Source organism: Ovis aries, chromosome 8 (assembly GCF_016772045.2).
Source record: "Ovis aries strain OAR_USU_Benz2616 breed Rambouillet chromosome 8, ARS-UI_Ramb_v3.0, whole genome shotgun sequence".
Lineage (NCBI taxonomy): Eukaryota > Metazoa > Chordata > Mammalia > Artiodactyla > Bovidae > Ovis > Ovis aries.
The window spans coordinates 84,400,628-84,421,241 of NC_056061.1; the positions used below are offsets into that span (position 1 = coordinate 84,400,628).

A 20,614-nucleotide genomic window follows, 5' to 3' on the forward strand; every position below is an offset into this window, starting at 1 on the left:
TTGTGTGTTTGTTGTATTATTTTTTAACTTTTATTAAAATTAAAAAACATTTTTTTGGCCATGTGGCATGTGGGATCTTAGTTCCCTGACCGGGGATCGAGCCTGCACCCCCTGCCAAATAGGTAATATCTTCACTTACAGTTTTAAAAAGAGTTTGACAAGTATCTTAATGAAGGAGAGAGATAACAATTATATCAATGGTAGCTTCCTGAATGTTTGCTTACATGCTGGGCACAGTCCTAATTTCTTTCCAGATATCAATCACTTAAAAATTCATAAGTGGTAGGATTATTCTTGTGTTACACCAGGAACCCTTAGAAACTGGTATAAACTATAAAGACATCCGTCTTCTCATTTTTCCTTCCTCTTTGGTGTCACTCACAGCTGCAGACAGGTGCTGGGCAACAAATGGTATTCAACAAATTGGTGTGTAAATAAACAGCTAAATGTCTCTTCTCTCCTGTATCATGTGTGAGCTCTAGTTCTTTTAAATCTCAGTAACAACAGGACATTTAATACTCTGTAAAACTTGGGAATAAACTGTCACCCGAAATCATGTTGTGGCTTGAAGTCTGCAGGAAGAACTTGGCACCAGAAATGAGGTGAGTCTGTTGAGAGACTCCCGGACTCAACTGTGCTCTGATCAGCGCCTGGAGATAAACTGAGTTACAATAACTAAAGAATTAGCTTTTCCCTGCAGGCAGGTGAAAAGCATCTCTAAATTTTCTGAAATACTTGTATATTTTAGAGAAACTTACTCAGCTTGTTTGGAATCTGAGTCTTAAAAATAAACAAACAAACAAACAAGTATTTCAAAGAATATATGGTTTTTACAACAGGCAAAGGTGTTAAAAAAAAAAAATGTCAATGGATCTGATTTCTTATCTCCAGCCCTGTATACCCCACTGAGACCAGCAGAAGTAAACTGGAATTTAGGATTTACAATGTAACTGCAGTCAAAACCAGAAAATGTGCCCAGTTCTGCATGAGAATTGCAAGAAGGGTCAGGAAAACACTGTCTTTATGGTTTCACAACCTGCTGAGGCAGGAAACAAAACATTGGGAAGAGTTTCAGAGGTGATGACAGGTTTGGAAAATAGGTCTAACGAACAAAGACTAGAGTAGGTGGTGTTATTTTTTTCCAAGGAATACAGAGGAGGCTGGCAGTGACCGAGAATCCAGGGGCAGCATTGCACAGGCACCGGTTCACAGCAGGATCCCAGATGCCTCATCATGGGCATGGGTGCGGATTTCAGTTCAAAGCTGGCGTCTCTTCACAAGCAAATCTGCTAGCCGATGGCCTGGCCAACGGGGAAAGGAAAGAATCGATCTGGAAGTCCCTCAGCAGGCCGATCTCTTGGCTACCTGTAATAGTTTGGGGTGTCCTGGACTTGCTGATTGTGACAGAACATAGTTGCTGTCCCTAGAAAAAGTGATCTGCCCAGATATTTAAATACAGCTCAGATGGTGAAGAACCACCTGCAATGAGGGAGACTCAGGTTCGATCCCTGGCTCAGAAAGATCCTCTGGAGAAGGAAATGACAACCCACTGCAGTGTTCTTGCCTGGAGAATCATATAGACAGAGGAGCCTGGTGGGCTACAGTTCATGTAGTCGCAAAGAGACACGATTTAGCAACCAAGACAACAAAACCAGATATTTAGACAATAGCTTTCTCAAATTAGATACTCCATTCATTGCTTTGTCATTCTCAAAAAAGCCCAGTCATTGAGAATATGACATATAGACGTTCAGAGATTGGCTTTTGGCTGCATAAGAAAACCTCTCACATTAACTCCTAACGCTTTTCCTTCAGACCATGAGACTAATTTGCAGGACTGTTTTGAATGTCAAGCTTTCTGAATTGAGATGTTTATATTCTAATTCAAAACTCCTTGCACTTAACAAGTATAAAGCACCTGTGGGGATGAGGTGGTGTTTCAAATGTCCACGTGGCCACTTTTCAGCAGCTGATGGTGGTTCAGAAACGCGTGGTGTGGGGTCACAAGGTCTTCAGGGCCACCTACACCATAATGCAAATAAGAACCTGAATGCTTCTGAGCACAGAGACAAGTTTCTGCAGCTTAAAAACTTCCACTGTTGTTGTTCAGTCCCTAAGTTGTGTCCGACTCTTTGCTACTGCATGGTCTGCAGCACACCAATCCTTTATTACCTCCCCGAGTTTGCTCAAATTTATGTCGACGATGCCATGTAACTATCTCATCCTCTGTCACCCTCTTCTCCTTTTGCCTTCAGTCTTTCCTGGCATCAGGGTCTTTTCCAATAAGTTGGCTTTTTGCATCAGGTGGCCAAAGTATTGGAGCTTCAGCTTTAACATTTACTAGTAGCATTTACCGGAGAAGGCAATGGCATCCCACTCCAGTCCTCTTGCCTGGAAAATCCCATGGGCAGAGGAGCCTGATAGGCTGCAGTCCATGGGATCTCGAAGAGTCGGACACGACTGAGCGACTTGACTTTCACTTTTCACTTTCATGCATTGGAGAAGGAAATGGCAACCCACTCCAGTGTTCTTGCCTGGAGAATCCCAGGGATGGGGGAGCCTGGTGAGCTGCCGTCTATGGGGTCGCATAGAGTCAGACACGACTGACGCGACTTAGCAGCAGCAGCAGCAGCAGCAGTAACATTTACCACTGCTTTACTAGTAGGTAGGAAAAAAATCTCCATAATTGATTCATTTCAGCAAACTAAAATATCTTATTCCACTACCCATATCTCAGTGAAGCCACTACTGCTCAAAATTTTTAAATGATAAGGAATTGAAGCATTTGCCACTCAGACATTGGTGGGGTTTAACAGCTGCTTACGTGAAAGACTGGTAGAATCTGAAATCCATTTCCAGCAGGTATAATGAGCTACTACTAACACCTCATGTCCATGACTCACTTTAACTCATAAATGTAGGGATGGCTCTCTGGTGCTTTAAATTGAGATAAAAGTTGATTAAAAAAAAAAACAACACACACATGTGTTGAGTTAAGGAAAGAATGTTGTCAGCATCAGAGCATAGAACAAATAACGAGCAAAGATAAGCCTTAGAGGACTTCGTGGTGGCTCAGTGGTGCAGAATCCAACTGCCAGTGCAGGAGATGCAGGTTTCATCCCCGTCAGGGAAGATCCCACGTGCCGAGGAGCAGCTAAGCCCTTGTGCCACAACTACCACAGCCTGTGCTCTTCCGCAAGGGAAGCCACCGAAGCGAGAAGCCCACCCCCCTAGAGAACAGCCCACGCAGCAACAAAGGACACAGCATAGCCAAAAATAAAACAGATTACTTAAATTTAAAAGATAACATCTTTAAAACAGTAAGCATTAGAGACCTGACCTTGTCATAATTATATTCACTGGAAAGTTTCATGGAGAATCACAAAGATTTCAAATGCCCCTTACGTCTCCTTCCTGCATCGCTCCCCAGGATAGTCTGGGCGCCCCGAGATGAGTCATCGGGATGCTTTTTTTGTTTATTTGTTTATCGGAAATTAGTTCAGCACACATGCAAGGCTGGTTATGATTGGTTTTGATGTGAAAACAGATAATCTACTGATCTTGGTCTTTGGAACCTCCAGCTCATAACTGATGACAATTACTGGCTTTGATGACTTCCTGGTCGTCGTCCTCTCTGAGACTCGGGGAGTGGCGCCTTGTGAAGTCTGAGCACTGTTGCTTTATCCCTTGGCTGTTTAGCGAGCTTTTTCCATTTGCTCGTTGCTGAGGAGAACGCGGAAGAGACATAGATCTCTGTCCCCCCGCACCCCCCCCCCGACCAGAGATTGCCACCCAGCTCGGGGACAGACGCAGCCCACACAGGGCAAGCAATCGTCAAGTGAAGGCTTGGGCTCCCCAAAGTGGCCAGGGGGGCTGAGAATGCCAGGCCCAGGCAGGGAGAGACCTGGAGAGGCTGAGGACTTTGTCACAGAGGAGGTGATGGGCTGGATCCAGAAGGATTGGCAGAGAGCAGGGCAGACATGGCCTGACATGGTTACTTCAGTGTTATCTAATCTCCCAACCAGATCCCACATGCCCGGGTGAAATTGACCTTTTCCTCCGTGGCCAGCCCAGAGCCTGCACACAGTTGGTGAATAAGCAGCTCCCCTGGAATGAGGGTATCCTTCAAGTGCTGAAAAATAAGGGGAGGGAGGGCTTAATTTGCAATTATTGAAACTGTTAATGTTGATAATGAAACATCTTTTAAGATCTCTTGTTTTTCTCCTCATTTCAATGCCTATGATCATGAAACAGCAGAAGTCTCGCACGCTTGGCTTAGATTACTTGTTTTTCGCTCTACTATTGACAGTGTTCTTTCTTAAACTCAACACGCGTGAGTTTTAAAAAACAACCTTTATCTCAATCTAAAATGCCTAAGAGCCACTTCTAAGAAAGGGAGGCTGATTTGCAAGAGAAACTGGCTGAGGAAGAATCTTTCTTTTTTAAATGCTGATAATTTGGTGCGTGCTCAGTGGCTCAGTTATGTCCGACTCTGTGACCCCATGGACTGTAGCCCGCCAGGCTCCTGTGTCCATGAGATTCTCCAGGCAAGAATACTGGAGTGGGTTGCCATTTCCTCCTCCTGGGGATTTTCCCCATCCAGGGATTGAACTCGAGTCTCCCAAGTCCCCCAGCATTGGCAGGCCGATTCTTTACCACGGCGACACCTGGGAAGCCCTAATAATCAGGAGATGAGATCATTGAATTTGGAAATCTGAGAGCTGTGGGCAGTGGACTATGGACCCCAGATGTAAGGAAGCCCCCTGGGCTGGGGTTGCACTGGGCACGCGGTGTCCATTCAAGCGAGGAGTGTGCGGGAACAGACGAGGGCGAGGACCTACCTGTGTCCAGAGGGAGGACAAGGGCTGTGCCCATGTGCAGGAGTGATGGCTGCTTTTCCACGTTCAAAGAGGAAAGGGGAGCACACCCAGAACCCAGATGAAGTGAGCAGGGTGCCCTCCCACACACCTGCCCTCCTGTGGCCGAGTCGCGCGGCCTCTTTGCACACGCCCCTGATGGCCTCATCCTAGCAGAAGGGGAGGGCTGGCCGCCCGCAGGCGCAGAAGTTTGGCTTCTGGGGCGTCCCAGCCACCTGCAGGGCTTCCGCTTTCACACTGCCCCCCAGCGCCTAGCGAGAGGGGGCCTGGGGCGGCTCTCACGGCCCAGGGATCCGGGATGGATGAGCCACACCAGGCTGCCAGCTGAGAGGAAGCGTTCCAGTCCCTGGGTCTCAGTCCTCCGTGGGTTTATACATGGACCGGGGCTAAAACTCTCGGAACCTGGCCCAAGCACCTCGGGCTCAGGCCAAGGTGCCGCTGCTGGGGAACCACGGCCACTCCGACGCGCATTTCAATTCGCCCTCTTGTTGTGACAGCTGGTATTATAGAAAGAATAAAAATTGGAGACTCTAAGCTGATACGTATGTGTGTGCTCAGTTGCTGCAGTTCTGTCTGACTCTTTGTGACCTGCCAGGCTCTTCTCTCTGTGGGAGTCTCCGGGCAAGAATACTGGAGTGCGTTGCCATGCCCTCCTCCAGGGGATCTTCCCAATCCAGGGATCGAACCTGTGTCTCTTAACGTCTCCTGCATTGCAGGCGGGTTCTTTCCACTACTGCCACTTGGGGAGCCCACGTTAACAATAAGTGAGTGAAGTCGCTCAGTTGTGTCCGACTCTTTGCGACCCCATGGACTGTAACCTAGCAGGCTCCTCAGTCCGTGGGATTTTCCAGGCAATAGCACTGGAGTGGATTGCCATTTCCTTCTCCAGCAGATCTTCCCGACCCAGGGATCGAACCCAGGGATCGAACCCAGGGATCGAACCCAGGTCTCCTGCATTGTAGACAGACGCTTTACCGTCTGAGCCACCAGGGAAGTTAACAATAAGCACATACAAAATATAAAGTGTAATACATCAAAAAGTGAAACATTCCAAAATCAATAAAAAAAAAAAATCACAGTAAGGAGAAAAAAAAGGCTCTAAACTGAGACAAATAACTTAGCCATCTAGGAGCCTCTGTGGTTTGCACACAAAGAGAATGACATTTGAAAAGCCTCTCTTCCTGATCCCCGAGGTCGTCCCACCCTTGTCACCACACCACAGTGAGTTCCATCTGTCCATCTGTCCCCACGAACTGCGTGTGTCTTCTTCTCCTCTCTCCCGCAGCGACCCCTCTGCTACGACATCCCACTAGTCTCTCAAGTGAGAGTTCCTCAGGCGTGTCTGACTCTTTGTAACCCCACGGGCTATACAGCCCATGGGATTCTCCAGGCCAGAATACTAGAGTGGGTAGCCTTTCCCTTCTCCAGGGAATCTTTCCAACCCAGGGATTGAAACCAGGTCTCTCGCATTGCAGGCAGATTCTTTACCAGCTGAGCCACCAGGGAAGCACAAGAATACTGGAGTGGGTAGCCTATCTCTTCTCCAGGGGATCTTCCCAACCCGGGAATCGAACCGGGGTCTCCTGCATTGCAGGCGGATTCTTTACCAACCGAGCTATGAGGGTCTCTCAAGGCCCTGCCCAAATGCCACCTTCTGCCTGAGTTGTCTCTCATCAGCCTCCTTCCAGAAGGACCCACATGTGTCGCTTTATGACAGTCATGTTTTGGACACTTTGACGATTCTAGCTCTGGGATCAGGTGGTCAATAACGACGTTTTCAACTTCCTCTGCTGTACCAGGTGCAGAATTGGAGCAAAGATACAAAGAGAACCAAAGATCTAATGTGACAACTGGCTCTGGGTCTCACACCAATATATATGATTCCTAATAAAAATGTTATATAATATTTACATAATAGGTGTATATCACATTTACATGTAAATGTTAATTCTATGATGTATAATAGATATACAGTATATTTTATAAGATTTATAATATACTTCCAGAACTTATATTTATTAACAAATATAACCCAGGAATTTGTCTGAAACATGCCTGAGTCCTAACCCAGGGGCTCTGATTCACTGATTCCTGGGTGGGCCCTAGTGATCTGCATTTCCATATAGAGCTTGCAATGCCTGTGGTCTGAGGATCCTCTCTGGAGGAATACAAACCTAGGCGGGGCTGAGCTACTGTGACTTCCCTCCTTCCTCCCGTCCCCCTCTTATTCAGCTCTCTCTCAGCACTGGACACCCTGTATGATGGTTCATTTTATGTATTAACTTGGCTGGGCTGCAAATAAAGAGCCTTTTATTTGCTACCACCTGACCTGCCTCTTGAGAAACCTGTATGCAGGTCAGGAAGCAACAGTTAGAACTGGACATGGAACAACAGACTGGTTCCAAATAGGAAAAGGAGTACGTCAAGGCTGTATATTGTCACCCTGCTTATTTAACTTATATGCAGAGTACATGAGAAACGCTGGGCTGGAAGAAACACAAGCTGGAATCAAGATTGCCGGGAGAAATATCAATAACCTCAGATATGCAGATGACACCACCCTTATGGCAGAAAGTGAAGAGGAACTAAAAAGCCTCTTGATGAGAGTAAAAGAGGAGAGTGAAAAAGCTGGTTTAAAGCTCAACATTCAGAAAACGAAGATCATGGCATCTGGTCCCATCACTTCATGGAAAATAGATGGGGAAACAGTGTCAGACTTTTTTTGGGGGGCTCCAAAATCACTGCAGATGGTGACTGCAGCCATGAAATTAAAAGACGGTTACTCCTTGGAAGAAAGGTTATGACCAACCTAGATAGCATATTCAAAAGCAGAGACATTACTTTGCCAACTAAGGTCTGTCTAGTCAAGGCTATGGTTTTTCCACTGGTCATGTATGGATGCTAGAGTTGGACTGTGAAGAAAGCTGAGTGCCAAAGAATTGATGCTTTTGAACTGTGGAGTTGGAGAAGACTCTTGAGAGTCCCTTGGACTGCAAGGAGATCCAACCAGTCCATTCTGAAGGAGAGCAGTCCTGGGTGTTCTTTGGAAGGACTGATGCTAACGCTGAAACTCCAATACTTTGGCCACCTCATGCGAAGAGTTGACTCATTGAAAAGACTCTGATACTGGGAGGGATTGGGGACAGGAGGAAACGGGGACAACAGAGGATGAGATGGCTGGATGGCATCACTGATTTAATGGACCTGAGTTTGAGTGAACTCCGGGAGTTGGTGATGGACAGGGAGGCATGGCATGCTGCGATTCATGGGTTGCAAATAGTTGGACATGACTGACTAAACTGAACTGAACTGAACTGAAGTATATAAACACAGACAGCCCAAAGAGCCATTAGGATTCTCTACTGTCAGTATTAGAATCCAGGTTATTTCTTTTCTGTCTAATACTTTTCATCCCTTCTAGCCTCACATGATGTTAACATGTTAACATCTGCTTTTATGCCTCATGTGCGTGTGTGTGCCAAGTCACTTCAGTGGTATCTGACTCTCTGCATCCTTATGAACTGTAGCTCGCCAGGCTCCTCTATCCATGGGATTCTCCAGGCAAGAATACTGGAGTGGGTTGCCATGCCCTCCTCCAGGGGATCTTATCAATGGAGGGACTGAACCCATGTCTTCTGCAGCTCCTGCATTGCAGGCGGATTCTTCACCACTGAATCACTAGGGAAGTCCTTATGCCTCATTGTGAATGTCTATTTTATATAGTTTTTTTTTCCCTTACTTGTATCCACTTTGGTCATCTCTCTTTAGAACATCTTTTAGAAAATCTGCCTTTTGATGCTTTTTAGGGTCTACTTATACCACAGTGATTATTACCTTATAGCTTCCTAGGTGGCTCAGTGGTGAAGAATCCTCCTGCCAATGCAGGAGATGTGGGTTCAATCACTGATCCGGGAAAGATCCCCTGGAGGAGGAAATGGCAACCCACTCCAGTATTCTTGCCTGAGAAATCCCCTGGACAGGGGAGCCTGGCGGGTTACAGACCATGGGTCGCAAAAGTCAGATGCATCTTAGCACCTGAACAACAATAAGCAATTGTTACCTTAGGGTTATTTCCCCAGTTAGATCCATCCATGAGTTTATTTTTTCAAGACATTTTACTGAACATGTGTTATGTATAGGATCTTATCCTAGGTGCTAAAGATAGTGATAGCAAAAAATATTGCCTGCTCTTGAGAAGGTCACAGGGTAAGAAATATTCCCGTCATCAACCAGATAAGAGATGTAGATAGTGCTAAATTAAGAGTTTGCTGAATGCCGAAGAACTGATGCTATTGAACTGTGGTGTTGGAGAAGACTCTTGAGAGTCCCGTGGACTGCAAGGAGATCCAACCAGCCAATGATAAAGGAAATCAGACCTGAATATTCATTGGAAGGACTGATGCTGAAGCTGCAACTCCAGGACTCTGGCCACCTGATGTGAAGAGCCGACTCATTGGAAAAGACCCTGATGCTGGGAAAGACTGAGGGCAGGAGGAGAAGGGGACGACAGAGGATGAGATGGTTGGATGGCATCACCGACTCAATGGACATGGGTTTGAGTAGACTCTGGGAGTTGGTGATGGACAGGGAGGCCTGGTGTGCTGCAGTTCATGGGGTCCCAAAGAGTCAGACACGACTGAGCGACTGAACTGAACTGAACTGAAGAGTTTGCCTGAGATGTTGTGGGGGCCTTAGGGGGAGCACCTCACCGTCAGGGTTGGTCAGGCGTATGAAGTCTTCCCAGGGGAGCTGGGAGCCCCCGAAACCGCATGTGGAAGGAGGAGTGACACTGTCACGTGGGAGAGAGGGTCAGAAGCCCCGGCGGAGGGCGGGGGGCCCGGCGTTGGCTCCTCACTGGTTCTCCGTGCCTGGCTCCGGGCTGTGTGCAGTCTACGCTTTTTGGTTTGAAGGGACCTGAAACTGATTTAGAAACTGCAGTTTCACAGTTCTCTAAAAGTCCCACCTGGATGTCTGAAAGAGAAGCGAAAGGATGAGGATCACGCAAGTTCTGTGGCCCTTTTGGTGGGGAAATGACTGAAATTTTTGGCCAGCAAGAAAAAGCAAGCTGTTTCAGAGATTTCAGTTTTCAAAGTTCCCCCTGCCACGCCCCCCATTCCTCGCATGGACAGGATCCTCAAGAAGGGGGTGGAGAAGTCAGAGACCGGGCGTGGGCTCCGCTGACGTTCGCTGCTTGTGTTTCTAGAGGAGGCTCTTCACTGCAGGTTTCCACTAACACATCTCCCACCTCCAGAGTCCAGCTTGTTCTAGGTTGGCGCCCCCTTCCTCTTCCTCTTCCTTAAAAGAAGAGCGAGAGTAATTTTTTGTCCTTTGTTTAATGATTCAGAGCCTGGGGGTGGGAACGGGGGACTCTCTTTATATCCGTTGTTTGCACAAAAAAGCATCTCTGAAATAAGGGATGATTTGGATCCTGGTGGAGAAATAAGAAAAACAGTCAAATTACCTCTCAGAAACCAACCAACCAAACAAACAAACAAACCGAGGGAGATTTTATCTAACTTGTCAATATTCAAAAGAGAAAGACCAAAGGTAAATGTTACAAGGACTGCTTAAAAGGAGTGGCAACTAATTATCTTTTGTGCGCGTTCAATTTTTGCGTGCTTTACTGTGGCGGTTCTGTCCGACTCTTTGCGACCCCATGGACTGCAGCACGCCAGCTTCTCTGTCCATCATCAATCTCCCTGAGTTTTCTCAGACTCACGTCCATGGCGTTGGTGATGCCATCCAACCATCTCACCCTCTGTCTCCCCCTTCTCCTCCTGCCTTCAACCCTTCCCAGCATCAGGGTCTTTTGCAACGAGTCAGCTCTTCACATCAGGTGGCCAAAGTACTGGAGCTTCAGCTTCAGCATTTACTAGTGCTTTATTAGTGCTTTACTCAGAGAAGGCGATGGCACCCCACTCCAGGACTCTTGCCTGGAAAATCCCATGGACGGAGGAGCCTGGTGGGCTTCAGTCCACGGGGTCCCGAAGAGTCGGACACAACTGAACGAATTCCCTTTCACTTTTCACTTTCATGCATTGGAGAAGGAAATGGCAACCCACTCCAATATTCTTGCCTGGAGAATCCCAGGGATGGGGGAGCCTGGTGGGCTGCCGTCTCTGGGGTCACACAGAGTCGGACACGACTGAAGCGACTTAGCAGCAGCAGCAGTGCTTTACTAGTCAGTAGCAACAGAGGTCAGAGTATCTTTTGGGAAAAAAAAAATCCACATATGAAGGGCATAGTTTAGTTTTTCCTTGCTAGGCGTGTGGTTCTTTTCACCCTGTCACTGAGTCAGCCTTTCTCCCTGTGTGCCAGAGTGAATCTACCCCTCTGGTCATGATAAGATCAGGAGGCTCGTACTCTTGTCTTCCTGCCTCTGCAGAGCTACCAACGAGCCACTGGAGACGTGAGGGCGGGGTGGTGAAGAATTCAGGTGGAAAGCTCACGGAAACCATAGGGACAGGAGAAGCTTACTCCAAGTAAAATGTGGTCCCATGCTCATAATAATTAAAAAACAATAGTCTTAGAGGTTTTGCTGCTGTTGTTTTTAAAAGAAAGATGTAACCCTGTTTATAACATTTGTTCTTGTTGTTCAGTTGCTCAGTTGTGTCTGATTCTTTGCCACCCATGGGCTGCAGCATGACAGGCCTCCCTGTCCTTCACCATCTTCCAGAGTTTGTGCAAACTCATGTCCATTGAATTGGTGATGCCATCCAACCATCTCATCCTCTGTCCTCCCCTTCTCCTCCTGCCTTCCATCTTTCCCAGCATCAGGATCTTTTTGAATGAGTCAGTTCTTTGCATCAGGTGGTCAAACTATTGGAGCTTCAGCTTTAGCATCAGTCCTTCCAATGAATATTCACGGTTGATTTCCTTTAGGATGGACTGGTTTGATCTCCTTGCAGTCCAAGGGACTCTTGAGTCTTCTCCAGCACTATAATTCAAAAGCAACAGTTCTTTGGCGCTCAGCCTTCTTGATGGTCTAACTTCCACATCTGTACATTTACAGTATAGATAATAAAAAACATTATGTTTTATTATCTTGCCACAAAACCATAAAATTTACTTTCTGCTAATACGTCAGCCTTGATAAGATGCTGCTGTTGCTAAGTTGCTTCAGTCGTGTCTGACTCCGTGTGACCCCATAGACAGCAGCCCACCAGGCTCCTCCGTCCCTGGGATTCTCCAGGCAAGAACACTGGAGTGGGTTGCCACTTCCTTCTTCAACGTATGAAAGCAAAAAGGGAAAGGCAAGTCACTCAGTCGTGTCCGACTCTTAGTGACTCTATGGACTGTAGCCCACAAGGCTCCTCCATCCAAGGGATTTTCCAGGCAAGAGTCCTGGAGTGGGGTGGCATTGTCCTTTCCGGATAAGACACTAAGGCATTATAATAATGCTCTTAACACTGATACATACTAGATACACAGACAGATAGATACCTATCCCTATGTTGGTGGGGACGACAGAGGATGAAATGGTTGGATGGCATCACTGACTTGATGGACGTGAGTTTGGGCAACCTCTGGGGGTTGGTGATGGACAGGGAAGCCTGGTGTGCCGCAGTCCATGGGATCCCAAAGAGTGGGACAAGACTGAGCGACTGAACTGAACTGATGTCGGTTCAGACTTCATCATAGTGGTAGCATGTGTCAGAGTGGGGCCTGAAACTAGTGGTGAGCAAAGTTCACAGTTCTGTAGCTTAACCTGAATTGGACCTTTGGTAGAGCTTTAATCTGGGCTTTTGCAGCTCACTTTAAAGTAAAGAAACTTAATAAGGGTTCTGTGAATTTAGTCTTGAGGACAGAGTGAGACACAATTCTCTGAAGATTTTATTGTCTTTGTTTTTAAGAACATGGTTAAAGGCATGAGATCAGCTATGTGCTAAACAATTTAGAAACAAAAAGCTGACGATGATCAAAGTTCATTAATGTTAAAGAAAGCCTACTTCCTGAAGGCAACAGTATTTCCTGAGTCTCTCCAATGTTTGGGGCACCAAAGAAAGCCTTGGTGCCCTCCTTCCAGGACTGTTCCAGTGGGAGTCAGGGGTCAGTGGTGGATGACAGAAGGGGTCTGTCCTGAAGGAGTGGACACCCCAGCAGGAAAGGAGGGCTGAGGGCTGTGAGGGTCTGGGTATGGACAGAAAATCATGCACTTTAATTGAACATGTAGTACAAATTAAGTAAGGCTCACACAAGTGAAGCCTTAACCTAATCAGCTAAATGTAAATTTGTTCGGTTCCTGCTGAAATAGTACCCTCAGGCTCCAGCGGCAAAGAAAAAAAAAGAAATCAATAGAGAAAAGGAGAGGGTCTGTTTGACTCTATAAGATGTAAAACTTTTGTCTTCCAAGAAAGATTCTGGCTTGGAAGATTGTAAAGGAAAATTAGGAAAACTAGAGTTACAGAATGCTGGGCAATACTTTTCCAAGCTTCCTTCTACACACTGGCCTTGAATTAGTGTGAAAATACTAGCTTTTATGAAGATAAAGTCAGTTTACTCCCTTGGAACACATATTTTTAAATCACCATTTGGATGGATGCTGATTCTCAGCCTGTAGGAAGGCCCTCGTCTCATTCCTGCCCTAGGGAGAGCATGTCGCCAGGGCAGAGGTGGCCTCCTAAGAAGAAATGCTGGAAGGGGACGACTGGAAAGGGCTGGGCAGGTGAAAGGGTGATGGAACGGGATCTCTGTTTGCACAATCTGAGTAGAAGGACCACATCTCGAGTATTTGAAGAACTCAAAAGGGTCCAGCAAGGACTTTATTGTGACAGCAATGAGATGTCAATAAAATGACTCTGATAAGAGTGATAGGGCTTCCCTTGTGGCTCAGATGGCAAAGAACTTGTCTGCAAATGCAAGAGACTCGGGTTCGACCCCTGGTCGGGGAGATCTGCTGGAGAAGGAAATGGCAACCTGCCTCTGTATCCTTGCCTAGGAAATCCCATGGACAGAGGAGCCTGGCAGGCCACAGTTCATGGGGTTGCAAAGAGTCGGATGCGACTTGGTGATTAAACAATGACAAAGAGTGATGTGCTTAGATTGAGAGTCAGAGAGGTTTTGGTGGCTGCAGTGTGAGAACAGATGGGTTGGGGAGTGAGCACGCCGACACTGGGAGGGCTGTCGTGGTTATCTAGGGGAGATGCCGTCGCTGAGCTAGTGAGGCTGGAGGGAAGTGAATGGATTCCAGAGGGAGGAGGGGAGGGTGTGATGGGACGGGACCCATGAGTCAGGGGCTGCGTGGGTGGTGGTTCAGCTGCTGACCAGGAGAAGGGTGCTGCAGATCATCAAGCTAGAGAGCCCAGGCAAGGAGCGGGGGTGATGCTGCGGTGGGGAAGGAGACGAACTCAGATTCTGAAATCTGGAACCCTGAACGGCAGAAATGAAGCGACACAGGATGGGAAGAGAACACAAGGAACACCAAGGGCTGACCAGTTCAGTCGTGTCCGACTCTTTGTGACCCCATGGACTGCAGCACACCAGGCCTCCCTGTCCATCACCAACTCCCAGAGTTTACTCAAACTCATGTCCATCGAGTTGGTGATGCCATCCAACCATCTCATCCTCTGTCGTCCCCTTCTCCTCCCGCCTTCAATCTTTCCCAGCATCAGGGTCTTTTCAAATGAGTCAGCACTTCGCGTCAAGCATTGGAGTTTCAGCGTCAGCATCAGTCCTGCCAATGAACACCCAGGACTGATCTCCCTTAGTCATGTCCAGCTCTTTGTGACCCCATGGACTGCAGCACGTCAGGCCTCCCTGTCCATCACCAACTCCCGGAGTTCACTCAAACTCCGGTCCATGGAGTCGGTGATGCCATCCAACCATCTCAAGGGCTGATACAGGATACAAAATGAACTTGAAGAAAAAATACACAGCACTTAAACTGAACACGCAGTACATTAGTTCACTTTGATTTCTACATACCTCCCATGATAAGTGTAAATTTGTTTGATGTCTGCTAAAGAGTACCCTCAAGTGGAAACTATATCGAATGTTATAGATTTACAAGCTGGGAGACCCCGAGGACAGGCCTCAGGCTGACTGTCTTCAGGAATTATTTGTGAACCATGACTGATGCAAAATATTAAAATACCTTTTAAAAAATATTTATTGTTTGGCTGCACCAAATAAGCAGCTGTAGCCTGCACCACGCAGGATCTTCAGTTGCAGCACGTGGGCTGTTTCTCTGACCAGGGATCGAACCTGAATCCCCTGCACCGGGAGCATAGAGTCTTAACCACTGGACCAACAGGGAAGCCCCTCAAAATACTAAAATACTTCAAAGGTTCATTAGTGAGAGTGCAGTGATTCGGTCATATCACTATTTCAAAAGAAAATCTGAAATTCAGTAAGAATGTATCACAGGGCCCACGTGCTGCAACTGAAGATCCTGCGTGCTGCAGGCTACAGCTGCTTATTTGGTGCAGCCAAACAGTAAATATTTTTTAAAAGATATTTTAATATTTTGCATCAGTCATGGGTCACAAATAATTCCTGAAGACAGTCAGCCTGAGGCCTGTCCTCGGGTCTCCCAGTTTGTAATACCAAGTCATTGTATTCAGACCCATCTGTGTAAAACAACATCGTCCCCTTCAAGCTCCTCCCAGTTTACTTTTCTCCATGCCAGTTATCACTGATATGCTAAGTATTTACTTATTATTATTATTTTTTTATTTCTGTCTCTTGTTCCCATCCCGTTACTCAACTAGGAAGTGAACTCTACCAGGAAGAGTTTGTTTTGCTTACCACTATACCCCCAGCATCTAGCTTAGTTCCTGGCACACATGCATTTAATAAGTACTTATTGAATGAATGATGTTGCATAAATACAATGAATTTCAATTTGGAAATTCAGCACTATCAGGTCATAGAAAAATAGACTATCTTAATAGAGAACATTAATAATTTTAAAATTAAAATTATTAAAAAGCAGAGACATCACTTTGCCGACATAAGTCCGTATAGTCAAAGCTATGGTTTTTCCAAAGCTATGGTCAAACTCTCCAGTGCCGAAGAACTGATGCTTTTGAACTGTGGTTTAGAGAAGACTCTTGAGAATCCCTTGGACTGCGAGATCAAACCAGTCAGTCCTAAAGGAAATCAACCCAGAATATTCATTGTAAGGCCTGAGGCTGAAGCTGAAGCTCCAATACTTTGGCCACCAGATGCAAAGAGCCAGTACACTGGAAAAGACCCTGATGCTGGGAAAGACTGAGGGCAGGAGGAGAAAGGGATGACAAAGGATGAGATGGTTGGATGGCATCACCAACTCAATGGACATGGGTTTGAGCAAACTCTGAGAGATGGTGAAGGACAGAGGAGCCTGGTGTGCTGCAGCCCTTGGGGTCACAAAGTCAGACACGACTTAGTGACTGAACAACGACAAAACAGAGGATATAGACTGAAAAAGTAAAACTACAGAGAAATTTCTGTGAAGTACTGTACACAATAGCTAATTTCACATATACATGTGAAATTCACGAATATGTATATACAATATAATGAACTTTTGAATGTGATACAGCTAACTGGCCTTTAATTATATCTAAAATTTTTCATCTTGGCCACTCTTCTCACCAACATTTAATCAGTAAGTGTATCTTACATAGTCAAGCTCCTCCGAATGAGCTTCTGAACATCAGCGCATTTGAATGAAGAGACATGTACTCAATTTTCGATGATGCTTTTTTTAAGTCTGAACTTCACCTTTAGGGACATTTATTTTGTCAAGCCTTGCAACTTAAAACCGTGAACCCTGACATGCTCTGTGAGTAAAAGATGCGGTGGAATTTCAACAGTTGACTTTGACTCTGAAATAACCTTTGGAACATCTCTTTCTCCCTCGGTGTAGGAGCACTGCAACTCGAGTGTCTGCAAGACCCATACTCCCTTCTTGTGATTCTGCGGTCAGGAGCTTAGATAAGCATTCTTTCCCGCCCTGTAGAGAGCGGGGCGACTTGAAGGTTCTGCGTTTCCAGAGTCTTACTTGTGCTGGAGACGGCGCTTTCAAAAGCATAGCGCTCCCCTAGACCGCTCCCAGGACCCCCAAAGCACGGGCGCCCGCCCATGAATGACCAGCGTTGCATCCATCCATCCCTGTCTCTGGACGACGGCCTGTCCGTTTGGCTACGATCGCCTTGCTGAAGTTTACAAAGCGCTGGAAGGTCTAGAACCGCCTCCTCGCCGAGGCCGCGCCGCCCTCCGCAGGGTGCACGCCCAACGCTGACCGACCACCTGGGCGCATCGGCGCTCACCGCCAGCCGCACACTGTCCAGCTGCGCGAAGCCAGACGGCGGTGCCGCGACCCCGACCGGCCCACCCGCGCCCGCAGCCCTGCCCCGGGCTCCCGCCTTCCCGCCCTCCCGCGCCGCCGCCGCGCCCGCCGCCGGAGGAAGCGTGTCCCGCGCCGCCCGCCGCCCGGGGAAGCGTGTCCCGCGCCGCCCGCCGCCCGCGGAAGCGTGTCCCTCGCCGACCGCCGTAGCCCGGCGCTGGCCGGCCGCCGTCTCCAAGATGGCCGCGGCGCGAGCGGCTCCCGCGGCGGGCTAGCGCGGCGGGGGCGGAGCCGAGCCCCTCCCGCACCCCCGGGGCGCCCCGGGCCCCCCGCGCCCGCCTGCCGCTCGCTGCCCGCCGCGGCCATGCGGGGCCCCGCGCACGGATGAGAGAAGCCGCCGCCGCGCCGGTGCCGCCGCCCGCCTGCGCCGTCACCTCAGCCGCCATGGAGGAGCCGCCGCCGCCTCCGCCGCCAGAGCCCGAGCCCGAGCGCTGCCGGGCGGCGAGGTGAGCGCGGCGGGCCCGGCGCCCAGAGCGGGGCGCGCCCTGGCCCGAGGGGGCGTGGGGTGTCGGGGTGTTTTTTAGGGGGTCCTCCGCTTCCCGCCAGGTGCTGCAGGAACATCCAAGGGGCCGCCGGCGCGCAGCCCGGGGCGGTACCCCGGGCGGCCGAGTCGCGCGGCCGGGGCGCCGCGGGGTCCGCGGAGCGCCCAGCCCGCCGGCCTCGCTGCGGCTTCCCATGCTCGCGGGGGGCGCCCTGGGAGACCCCCACCCCCTGCCCCGCGCTGCAGCCGCGACCCTCGTCTCCAGCGAAAACGCTGCCTCCCCTGCGCCCCTCTCCGAGGCAGGGGGGACGCGAAGCATATACACGCTGCTCGTGTCCTTTCTCCTCCTGCCGTCCGTTTTTGTCCACCGCCCCCCCCCCATCCCCGAGGGTGCCTGCTGAGAAACTGCATTTAAGCTCTGCAAACAGGTTGCTTTCTTTTTCCGAGGGTACCCCCCCGCCTTTCCCGGCCGTCGGTAGGAGCCCGGTGCAGACGGTTGCTCGCACGTGCATATCAAGTAAAGGACCGATTTGTGCACAACTTGGCTCCCCCACCACCACCCCCGCGGGAAAGCTCTAAGATGGAACTTTGGTACCCAAAGCGTGCATGTGGCGTTCGGTTCCCCTAGAGACTGTTCCGCAATGATTATGCCGTTTTAGTGACTGGGAGACGGAAACGCACCATAACCCTGGAGCACTCCGCTCCTCTTGCGAGCCTCTGTTTGTCTATTCAAATGCCCTCTTACCCCCTGTCCTCTGCATCGCCCCGTATAAACTTGCAGACTGCTGCCCCCTGTCCCCGTAAGGAAAATAACTTCCACATCTGCTCCTGCATCTTAACTGTCTTGCTGTGTAGTTGGCAGGAATAAGGGAGTTAAGTGTCCTTTTTCCTCCTTAAAGAAGTTTCAAAAGTTGGTGGCTGTAGTTTGAACCGAATACAGGAACCACATTCGTGCCTGTTACGACCCAGTCTGCCCAAACAGATTTGTTTTTTAATAAGCTGTGAAGAAAGTCGTTCTTCATTTTCCTTCATTCCAAACTCCTGAGATCCTCTGGTGAGCTTTTAGGAAACAGCTTCTCTAAGTCATGGTACGTGGTGCAATGAGAATTCGTTTTGGTCCTTTGGAATGTAGCTAACATTTTTAGAGCTTTTGTCAGGAAGTTTGTGCATTTGTTAGTAGAGTCATTCTTGATTATTTTGACCCCTGTAAGGTTCTCTTTAAAAATAATAATAGTGAGCACTTATCCCTTAAAACGTGCCGTTTATTTTGCTTATGTTAACTGTTTAATCTTGACCAACAGCATTATAGGTATGTCCTATTACTGTCTCTTTTCAAGATGAGGAAACTGAGGCACAGTGTTAATTGTTTTATCCAGGCTTTCACAGCTAGTGCTGAGCTCAGGTCTGGCTGCACTTTGCCTGTGTCTGATCCCCATAAAAAGGAGATGTGATTTCATGATACAAATGAGCAGATCAGAAGTTGTAAGTCTGTACAGCTGTACTCTGGGAAAAAATGGATGTGAGCATTCTTAGGTAAAAGTAAAAGGAACAGAGAGAATTGAAAGTGTGCTGTTAAAAATGACTTTCGCTAATGATGAAAAGAAACCTTGCGTTTTCAGCCAGGTCTCTGTCTCTGTTATAGTAGAAATAGGTCAGGATAATGGGCTTCATCCAACTTCAAGTGAGCAGCAGTGCACGGAACAAGCAGATCTTAGAAATATTTTTCTTAGCAACATCGCAGTTCATTTTACAATAGCAAGTCTGTAGAACATTGCTTGACAGAGCTGGTATTTGCTCTTCTGTGAATCCTCACTGTTACCACCACCTCTTCACTGTGCAGAGCTGACCTCTGACCAGTTGACTGTACATCATTAGAAGAAGATGTTTCAGGGCTTCTGCAGTTGTGTGTTTGAATCTCTGCTGTTTGTGTTTTTAACCATTTCAGAGAAGCTTGGTGTGCATTTTCAAATAATGCTGGATGCCACACTTGGCCACACTGGGGACCAGTATCGTGCCTTGTGCTACTAGGTTAACTGGTTTGGGGGCAGACCAGAGTGAAGCTCCCCATCTGCCATCTTTGTTCACGTCCTTCATGGCGGTGTGTCATTGATCAGGAAGGCTGATCTAACGCACAGGTCTTTGGTGGAAAGCAGGCCTGCACACGTTGGCCAGGGCTGCAGGGTGGCAGGTGCCAGCCCAGCACATCTGCTCAGCGGCTGCTGACGTGAGAGTTATGCAATGACCGGGGAACACAAGACAGGTTGAGAGGCGATCTTGCACTTAGAGTCTCACTGCCTGTTGTCATTCGTGGATGCCTCTTGTCCTTGTTTTTGATAAATAATTCATGATAAGGATAGAGCAGTTGTTATTGTTAGCGATTAAACTTAGGAATAAATAAGCATTTCTTAACAATTTCTTTTTTAAGCTTCTGGGTCAGTTGTAGGAGGATCCTGAAACTATCAGGAGAGCTATTAAAACTGATCTGGAACAGTTTACTTTTGTGATTTCTTGAATCGGCACTTTAAAAAGCACTGATCTTAGCTGCTAAAAGCTGATTGGAGACTGTGCCTATCTTCTGTAAGCTTTCGTAAAAATATTTATGTTAAAAATAGCCCCATTGTTCTTGTTTATTGACTGTGTAAAGTACAGGTTACTTCAAATAACTTTTTGAAACCAGTGACTTTATTATTTACTGTAATATAGTTCTTACAAGTTTATTTGAAGAAAATAGGTCGCGCTGCTAAAAAAGAAGTTCTTGGCTATCCTGTCGCTCCTAGGTGATTTGACCCCTGTCTCTCTACCTCACTGTGCCCTTGCAGCCTGCTTGTCTCAGTCCTGACATGGGATGTCCCTCCCTATGTATTCTCCCTGGTGGAACCCACCTTGTTTAGCTGCAGGCTCTCCGGGCCACATCAGTGATGGGCT

The 20,614-nt window shown here is 47.9% G+C and overlaps 1 protein-coding gene across 7 annotated transcripts in view; it reads left to right on the forward strand.

The window, feature by feature from the left end:
* Nucleotides 1-20,614, forward strand: part of MAP3K4 (mitogen-activated protein kinase kinase kinase 4) — a 147,538-nt gene that overhangs the window by 23,680 nt on the left and 103,244 nt on the right. The window contains exon 1 of one of the 7 annotated variants that reach the window (XM_042253696.2): nucleotides 17,365-17,654. The exons of the other annotated variants lie outside the window; for them this stretch is intronic. Within the exon in view, the coding sequence (XP_042109630.1) occupies nucleotides 17,533-17,654 (122 nt within the window). The 5' untranslated portion in view covers nucleotides 17,365-17,532. Of the gene's footprint in view, nucleotides 1-17,364; nucleotides 17,655-20,614 lie in introns of those variants that run through there. 7 annotated transcript variants of the gene reach the window in all.